General features: G+C 47.1%; 1 protein-coding gene across 1 annotated transcript; it reads right to left on the minus strand.

The window, feature by feature from the left end:
• Positions 1-6,468: 6,468 nt before the first annotated feature.
• Positions 6,469-9,379, minus strand: LOC123166756 (uncharacterized vacuolar membrane protein YML018C). The gene is made up of 4 exons (XM_044584557.1): positions 8,893-9,379; positions 7,833-8,413; positions 7,329-7,749; positions 6,469-7,097 (listed from the first exon to the last, which is right to left on the minus strand). Exons 1-4 carry the CDS (start codon positions 8,933-8,935, stop codon positions 6,778-6,780), a joined length of 1,365 nt encoding a protein of 454 aa, XP_044440492.1. The 5' UTR covers positions 8,936-9,379; the 3' UTR covers positions 6,469-6,777.
• Between the last annotated feature and the right edge of the window lie 337 nt (positions 9,380-9,716).

Here is a 9,716-nt window from a genome sequence, read left to right on the forward strand (position 1 = left end):
GGTCACATTGGTGTCAAACGCATGAAGAAGCTCCATGCAGATGGACTTTTGGAGTCTCTTGATTACGAATCATTTGACACGTGTGAACCATGCCTCATGGGTAAGATGACCAAGACTCCGTTCTCCGGAACAATGGAGCGAGCAACCAACTTATTGGAAATCATACATACCGATGTGTGCGGTCCAATGAGTGTTGAGGCTCGCGGTGGCTATCGTTATGTTCTCACTCTCACTGATGACTTAAGTAGATATGGGTATGTCTACCTAATGAAACACAAGTCTGAGACCTTTGAAAAGTTCAAGGAATTTCAGAGTGAGGTTGAGAATCAACGTGACAGGAAAATAAAGTTCCTACGATCAGATCGTGGAGGGGAATATTTAAGTCACGAATTTGGCACACACTTAAGGAAATGTGGAATAGTTTCACAACTCACGCCGCCTTGAACACCTCAGCGAAATGGTGTGTCCGAACGTCGTAATCGCACTCTATTGGATATGGTGCGATCTATGATGTCTCTTACCGATCTACCGCTCTCATTTTGGGGCTATGCTTTAGAGACTGCCGCATTCACTTTAAATAGGGCTCCGTCGAAATCCGTTGAGACGACACCGTATGAATTATGGTTTGGGAAGAAACCTAAGCTGTCGTTTCTAAAAGTTTGGGGATGCGATGCTTATGTCAAGAAACTTCAACCTGAAAAGCTCGAACCCAAGTCGGAGAAATGCGTCTTCATAGGATACCCCAAGGAAACTATTGGGTATACCTTCTACCTCAGATCCGAAGGCAAGATCTTTGTTGCCAACAACGGGTCCTTTCTGGAGAAAGAGTTTCTCTCGAAAGAATTGAGTGGGAGGAAAGTGGAACTTGATGAGGTGATAGTCACCCCTTCCGAACCGGAAAGTAGCGCAGCGCGGGAAGATGTTCCTGTGGTGCCTACACCGACTGGGGAGGAAGTTAATGATGATGATCATGAAGCTTCGGATCAAGTTACTACTGAACTTCGTAGGTCCACAAGGACACGTTCCGCACCAGAGTGGTACGGCAACCCTGTCCTGGAAATCATGTTGTTAGACAACGGTGAACCTTCGAACTATGAAGAAGCGATGGCGGGCCCGGATTCCAACAAATGGCTTGAAGCCATGCAATCTGAGATAGGATCCATGTATGAAAACGAAGTATGGACTTTGACTGCTTGCTCGATGATCGGCGAGCCATAGAAAATAAATGGATCTTTAAGAAGAAGACAGACGCGGATGGTAAAGTGACCATCTATAAGGCTCGACTTGTCGCTAAGGGTTATCGACAAGTTCAAGGGGTTGACTACGATGAGACTTTCTCACCCGTAGCGAAGCTGAAGTCCGTCTGAATCATGTTAGCAATTGCCGCATTCTATGATTATGAGATATGGCAAATGGACATCAAAACGGCATTCCTTAACGGCTTTCTTAAGGAAGAATTGTATATGATGCAGCCGGAAGGTTTTGTCGATCCTAAGAATGCTAACAAGGTATGCAAGCTCCAGCGCTCCATCTATGGGCTGGTGCAAGCATCTCGGAGTTGGAACATTCGGTTTGATGAGATGATCAAAGCGTTTGGGTTTACACAGACTTATGGAGAAGCCTGTGTTTACAAGAAAGTGAGTGGGAGCTCTGTAGCATTTCTCACATTATATGTGGATGACATACTATTGATGGGAAATGATATAGAATTCTTGGAAAGTATAAAGGCCTACTTGAATAAGTGTTTTTCAATGAAGGACCTTGGAGAAGCTGCTTATATATCAGGCATCAAGATCTATAGAGATAGATCAAGACGCCTCATTGGTCTTTCACAGAGTACGTACCTTGACAAGATATTGAAGAAGTTCAATATGGATCAGTCCAAGAAGGGGTTCTTGCCTGTATTGCAAGGTGTGCAATTGAGCACGGCTCAATGTCCGACCACGACAGAAGATAGAGAAAAGATGAGTGTCATCCCCTATGCCTCGGCCATAGGGTCTATTATGTATGCCATGCTGTGTACCAGACCTGATGTAAACCTTGCCGTGAGTTTGGTAGGAAGGTACCAAAGTAATCCCGGCATGGAACACTGGACAGCGGTCAAGAATATCCTGAAGTACCTGAAAAGGACTAAGGATATGTTTCTCGTATATGGAGGTGACGAAGAGCTCGTCGTAAAGGGTTACGCCGACGCTAGCTTCGACACAGATCTGGATGACTCGAAGTCACAAACCGGATACGTGTATATTTTGAATGGAGGGGCAGTAAGCTGGTGCAGTTGCAAGCAAATCGTCGTGGCGGGATCTACATGTGAAGCGGAGTACATGGCGGCCTCAGAGGCAGCGCAAGAAGCAATCTGGATGAAGGAGTTCATTACTGACCTAGGGGTGATTCCCAATGTGTCGGGCCCGATGACTCTCTTCTGTGACAACACTGGAGCTATTGCCCTTGCCAAGGAGCCCAGGTTTCACAGGAAGACCAGGCATATCAAGCGTCGCTTCAACTCCATTCGTGAAAGTGTTCAGAATGGAGACATAGATATTTGTAAAGTACATACGGACCTGAATGTAGCAGATCCGTTGACTAAACCTCTCCCTAGAGCAAAACATGATCAACACCAGAACTCTATGGGTGTTCGATTCATCACAATGTAACTAGATTATTGACTCTAGTGCAAGTGGGAGACTGTTGGAAATATGCCCTAGAGGCAATAATAAAACGGTTATTATTATATTTCCTTGTTCATGATAATTGTCTATTGTTCATGCTATAATTGTGTTATCCGGAAATCGTAATACATGTGTGAATACATAGACCACAACATGTCCCTAGTGAGCCTCTAGTTGACTAGCTCGTTGATCAACACATAGTCATGATTTCCTGACTATGGACATTGGATGTCATTGATAACGGGATCACATCATTAGGAGAATGATGTGATGGACAAGACCCAATCCTAAGCATAGCACAAAAGATCGTGTAGTTCGTTTGCTAGAGCTTTTCCAATGTCAAGTATCATTTCCTTAGACCATGAGATCGTGCAACTCCCGGATACCGTAGGAGTGCTTTGGGTGTACCAAACGTCACAACGTAACTGGGTGACTATAAAGGTGCACTACGGGTATCTCCGAAAGTGTCTGTTGAGTTGGCACGGATCGAGACTGGGATTTGTCACTCCGTATGACGGAGAGGTATCTCTGGGCCCACTCAGTAATGCATCATCATAATAAGCTCAATGTGACTAAGGAGTTAGCCACGGGATCATGCATTACGGTACGAGTAAAGTGACTTACCGGTAACGAGATTGAACAAGGTATTGGGATACCGACGATCGAATCTCGGGCAAGTAACGTACCGATTTACAAAGGGAATTGTATACGAGATTGATTGAATCCTCGACACCGTGGTTCATCTGATGAGATCATCGTGGAACATGTGGGAGCCAACATGGGTATCCAGATCCCGCTGTTGGTTATTGACCGGAGAGTCGTCTCGGTCATGTCTGCATGTCTTCCGAACCCGTAGGGTCTACACACTTAAGGTTCGACGACGCTAGGGTTGTAGAGTTATTAGTATGCGGAAACCCGAAAGTTGTTCAGAGTCCCGGATGAGATCCCGGACGTCACGAGGAGTTCCGGAATGGTCCGGAGGTGAAGAATTATATATAGGAAGTCCAGTTTCGGCCACCGGGAAGGTTTCGGGGGTTATCGGTATTGTACCGGGACCACCGGAAGGGTCCCGGGGGTCCATCGGGTGGGGCCACCTATCCCGGAGGGCCCCATGGGCTGAAGTGGGGAGGAGAACCAGCCACTGGTGGGCTGGTGCGCCCCCCTTGGGCCTCCCCTGCGCCTAGGGTTGGAAACCCTAGGGGCGGGGGGGGGGGGCGCCCCACTTGGCTTGGGGGGCAAGCCACCCCCCTTGGCCGCCGCCCCCTCCCTCAGATGGGATCTCCAGGGGGCCGGCGCCCCCCAGGACCCCTATAAATAGTGGGGGGAGGGAGGGCAGCAGTACCCTAGCCCCTGGCGCCTCCCTCTCCCTCCCGTGACACCTCTCCCTCCCGCTTGCGCTTGGCGAAGCCCTGTCGGGATCCCCGCAACTTCCACCACCACGCCGTCGTGCTGCTGGATCTCCATCAACCTCTCCTTCCCCCTTGCTGGATCAAGAAGGAGGAGACGTCGCTGCTCCGTACGTGTGTTGAACGCGGAGGTGCCGTCCATTCGGCGCTCGGTCATCGGTGATTTGGATCACGACGAGTACGACTCCATCAACCCCGTTCACTTGAACGCTTCCGCTCGCGATCTACAAGGGTATGTAGATGCACTCCTTCCTTCTCGTTGCTAGTAAACTCCATAGATGGATCTTGGTGATGCGTAGAAAATTTTAAAATTCTGCAACGATTCCCAACAGTTGCTAGATAGTATCTTTATCGTGGGTGATCATAAGTTAGAGTATCTACACCTGAACTTGGCAAATCCGCCCCCCTGACAGTGCAAGGCCACCCCTCAAATTTTCTATGCCACAACCGGGTACCTCAATTTAGCAAACTCCAAATTCGTACAACCACATGCATCGTAAACTAACTCTACGATCATCCACGGTACTACATTGATACATGCCATCGGACTACCAAAAAATGACATGTTCTACATACATAGATGTCATCACCGCTCGAACACCCCCAACCGACCGAAGATGCAAACAGAGAAGATGGAAAAGAAAGCACGAATAACAGATGGATCAATGTGATGAGATCTGGGAGCTAAGACAGCCAAAGGGGTTGTCTACATATATGCTACCAAAGAGGCATCATCAGAAACTCTAGTCCACAAATTTTTCATCGCCGCTATAAATGTCTCATCGGCCATCGAAAGTAGCACGAACAAGAAACAAATCCAAAAGAAAATCGAAAGAGCGATGTGTATGGGGGAAGGGAGGGGAAGAGGAGAGAGAAGCATGTGGGATGAACTGTTGGGGGTTTGCAATACGGAGGCGGTGTTGGTGGGCATTTATAGGTGTAGGAGATTTCTTTTTTGAGGCAATATAGGTGCAGGAGATGTTTCTACGGTTTTGGGGTTTCCTTGGTGCAAAATGGGGCAGGCCAACCCATTGGCCCGCTGGGCTGCCGCACAACGTGAGCTGGCCCACAACTGGACGCGTCTCTGCCCAAGCAACTCCTTGTTATCTTACACTCTTATTTTAAAAAAGGGTGATCTAAGAAAATCTAAAAAGGGCGTTATCTTACGGACTTTTTTTTTCTTCAGAAAATGCATTTGAAAAAAATAATGAAAATCCAGTTTTTAAACATTCTGTAAAAAATAAACACATACTATATGTATGCTACTTGTCTGTAAAGTTTCATGGTGAAATATATTTTTATGCGAGCTACACAAAAACAACAAAGTTCTAGCACATGTACTATTCACTACAAAAGTACATGATTTTTTTGCACAACTGACATCAAAACGTATTTCATAATGAAATTTAACACGCATGTAGTAACATCACTAAGTACTTGTGTATTTATTTTCATTTTTTAAACTTAAAATGTTGGCATTTGAACTTTTGAAAATTTCGGGCTCCATGGACCGGGAGAGCCAAAAAATCCTCTCTCCTAAAGAATTATAGTACATTAAAATAAAATAAAAACTCTTTGGTCCTGTCAAAAAGAAGACTCATTGTTATCTTTTGCGTGTTGCTAAGGAAGCTAAATGCTCATGCATTTGCGATAGAAGTGTTTTTCTTTTATTGTGCAACACGAGTTAAATGCTTCCCCGCAAAAACAAAAGGAAGTTAAAGACTCATGCATTGGCATTCCTATAGATGATCTTTCTTTTTGGTACGATGGAATTCAAATGCTCGTGCATTGCTATAGAAGTTTTTTTATAGCACGAGTTGTTTTAACGTTTCTGCAAAGTTATGCCAAAACATAGATCAATTGAATACACTAAACAAAAGATCAGAATACACAAGTGTACCACATAGAAAAGATTACAATACAAATGTGTGCTGCATAGAGTCATAGTTTTTTTTCAAGACGGAATAAATGGTAGTTAAAAACAAAAGGGCAGCCCGGTGCGCAGGGTTCGGGGAAGGGTCCAACCACTTTGAGTCTATAGTACGCAACCACAAGGCAGCAGCTTTACCACTACACCAAGGCTCACCTTCACGGAATAAATGATAGTTGCGGTAATTAATTTATTTTTTACAACTTAAGAGCTAATCTATGAGCAGATATTTACCAGAGTAAACATAAAGATTCGTGCTTGCAAATTCCCTATCCTTGCATACAAAAGACTAGCTCCAGAAACAACTCTTCATATTTTCTTTCTTCTTGAAAAATGTTTCTTGCTTGCTAATGTAACAAGTTACAAAATTTGTCCATTGGCACTGCATAACCTGGTTTAGAGATGCATACACGTTAGATTTTTGCAACAAGATAAAAGGCTAAACTCAGCTGAAACTCAGAGGTGAACATCACGAGCTTGAATTCAATGTAATAATCATGCAACTCCAGTACTTCAGTACAGTTGCCACAAAAACACCGTTTCACCATGTACAACAAAATTTAGCTACACAACAAACTGACAGAAATTATACAAACGATTCTCCCTTCCCATGCATGAGACTGTACACTTTGTTACGCGGATGCCAATATCCATCCCTTCCATTGCGGTGTCGCAGAACAGGGGAAACCTGACTGAACCAGTCTGGCGAGCCCAGGCATACACTGCTTGGTAATTACACTTGGATAAGAACCTGAAACAAGCCAGGCGGCTACTATGAAACAGCATCGGTAGAATTCCTATCACTGGGCGAATGATGCGAGTCATCAACAATGCTAACAATGGGTGCTTCCTGCTGGTCCTGCTGGTGGTGAGAAGGCTGTAGCACATTGGATGGGATGTTGATGCCAGCAAAACCGACTAATACAGCAGCAGCTCCGATGTAGTTCAGCAGTTGGGGAGCATGACCAGTGAGCGTGTCCACAAGGGCAGCAATAGGAACTTGGATCGTGAGACCGGCTGTAGCAACGGTGGTTGTTGTGAGAAGGATTGCTTTTGCCCATAAGTAGTCACTTAGAACATTATCTAACAAACCTGGAAAGAATTAAACAGCTCATAGATTAGCGACAATTCCCAGTTAGCGGCTCTACAAGTCATTTCGATATGTTTTGTTTCAATGTCATGTATATAGCACTCATTAATAGCAGTCAAAAATTAATCATACAATCATTCACTATTATAGCTGACATAAAGAATGAGCACCACGGGTTTCTAAAGAATAGCAACAAGCATGTAAATGAATAAATGTGTGAAGAGCAGACCTACCTTTCCCAACAATCAGGCCAACTTGCTCCCATGTCAGTGTGTGGAATGGCTCCAGCTTGGCAAAATTTAGCACCAAGGCAACGGGAAGGAAAAACAACATATTGAACAGTCCGAGGAATCCAAGAAACTGAGCCATACTCACTTGGCCTTGACCTTCTTTCTCATCAGGCAACTTTTTCCGTATCAAGGTGATATACACGGCATATAAGCCAGCTGAAACAATAGAAAGGAAGTCTCCAAGAAGAGGATTTGTGGCAACAGCATTCAGTGTACTGCCTGAATCAGCAAGGCTAACTATAATTGTTCCTGCTATGCAGAGAAGCACGCTGATCAGCTTCAACCAAGTGAATGTTTCTCCAAGAAATACCAATGCAACCAGGAAAGTGAAGAGGGTAGACGTGCTGCTCAGGATCGTGTTTGACTGAAAATTAGGGAAATATTGTAAGCCAGTTATTGATAGGACTAATATGGAAGTAGTGTACAGCTTTTCTTAGTATCACTTACTGTAACAGTGGTGTATCTTAGAGACAGATTGAATGTAAGCTGTGCCAGAAACCAAAAAGGGCAGACTAGCATGCTGACTCTGGCTGTACGAGCACGCGTCCAGCGCCCTTTTGCATCCAACCCCTTGCTGCAATCTGCAACACCTAGCTCTGTATGGATAGGGAAGATCGCATTTGAAGTCAAATTGTCTTCGGACAGGGGTGAGGCTGCACTGCCCTCCTGCCCGCTTCTCTGTAGAAGATTCACACTCTCCAGATCCGCAAGCTGCTGCAGGTCTGCGCCATCCTTGCCTTTCAACTTGGACCACAGGTTGTCGATAGAATCCTCAAAGTACCGAGCGAACTCAACTATGGGGATGTAGACAATAAACAGAGAGTTGCATATGTACGTGATCAAGAAGGGGGAAACACCGCCATCCACGACAGACTGAACGATGTAGCTTGCAGCGATCCATATGCCCGCGATAGCGACGATGTAAATCAACCCTAAACACCACCTCCAAGTGTCGTTGCTCATCATTTTGCCCCACTTGCTTCTGCTACCGCTGCTGCTGCCGGGGTCATCAGCACACTCCATGTTTCCTAGTAGAGCAAAAAACAAAAATTAACATTTGGCATGGTACCACAAACAGCAATTCCGTGTGGACAGCACGGCTTTGGTAACCCAATCCTGGAAGGAACTTGGGTTGCAGGCAGCTGCAGCAGGTAACCGACGGGCATAACTTGAAATAGAAATCCTAGGATAAACCCACAACAATCGCTCCAACAACCAGAATTCATGCCGAGTTTACGCCGAAAATTCAGTAAGCGCGCCGCTTCCTAACGAACTTTCTGTGCCCAATCGCCTAACAGCAACGGACCCTGCGTGATTACTAGCCCATCCCTCCGAGCCCCACGGGCTGGGCATCAACTACTGAAGCAGCGCAAGGCAAGCAACCTTCTGCTTCTAACTTGAACCTCTGCCACCAGAAATCAGCGAATTTCTCTAGCATGATACAACCAAGGAAGGGGGGACTTGCGAATAAGCAGCTGGACGCATTGACGATGGAGCCGTGCGTTACCTGGCGCGGAGACGGAGTCGCGCTGGACGGCAGAGGAGCCCATGGATCCGATCTCTACGGAGCTCGCCACCTCTCCCGGCCAATTCGGATCCCGCCTCGTCTCTCTCCCCCTCCCGCGCCTTCAGCTGCCGCGACTCCTCAGCGAGCCGCGCACGGCGTCCACGCGGCGCGAACGGCGGAGCGGGGGCACGCGGCGAGCCTCCGCGACCGTGCAGCCGGCGGGGGGCACGGCTCCGGCGGCGAGGAGGGAGGGGGTGGCCGCTCGCCGACGGGGGCCACGCGGGACGCGGGGTGGGAGGGGGCGGACCCACTCTCCGCTCGGAGGCTGGGTAAAGCAATGCGCGCGGAGGCTCTCGTTGGGGGTGGGGGTGGAGGCGGAGGCCGCTGCTCGCCGGAGACGCCGCGGCGGCCAGGAGCGGCGGGTGAATCTGGACGGAATCGCGCGCCGAATGTTTTTTCTTTTTGAGGGATTCCGCGTGGTGGTCCGGGCGTGTGGCCTCGGGTCTCTGTGGTGGCGTGCGGGTCGCTTCGTTCGTTCCGGAAGTGGGTCCCGCTGTCAGCCTCAGGCCCGCCACCTAACTCGAGTATTATTGTTTCGTGAGGTTGTTTGACGGATAAGCCGGTGTCGTGGAACACGTGGTGATGGACGATCCCGATTTATTTTGATGAGAAACCAATTGGGAAAGACCAGGGAGCAACTATGTGAAGTTAAATGTGAAGAAAACTGTCGCGGCTAACCAATCTATTTTCATCTGTGGAAGACATCTGCACGATGACTTTCTTTTGGTTAGACAAGTGGCAACGAAGATTCACGTTCGCAAAGA

Source organism: Triticum aestivum, chromosome 7D, assembly GCF_018294505.1.
Source record: "Triticum aestivum cultivar Chinese Spring chromosome 7D, IWGSC CS RefSeq v2.1, whole genome shotgun sequence".
Lineage (NCBI taxonomy): Eukaryota > Viridiplantae > Streptophyta > Magnoliopsida > Poales > Poaceae > Triticum > Triticum aestivum.

Bases quoted from the DNA above. Each gene is read 5' to 3' on its own strand.
- LOC123166756 (XM_044584557.1), bottom strand. From the start codon at position 8,935: ATGGGCTCCTCTGCCGTCCAGCGCGACTCCGTCTCCGCGCCAG. The intron at 7,750-7,832 runs GTAAGTGATACT...CCTAATTTTCAG, and splicing joins TAAGATACACCACTGTTACA to TCAAACACGATCCTGAGCAG. The intron at 7,098-7,328 runs GTAGGTCTGCTC...AATTCTTTCCAG, and splicing joins TGGCCTGATTGTTGGGAAAG to GTTTGTTAGATAATGTTCTA.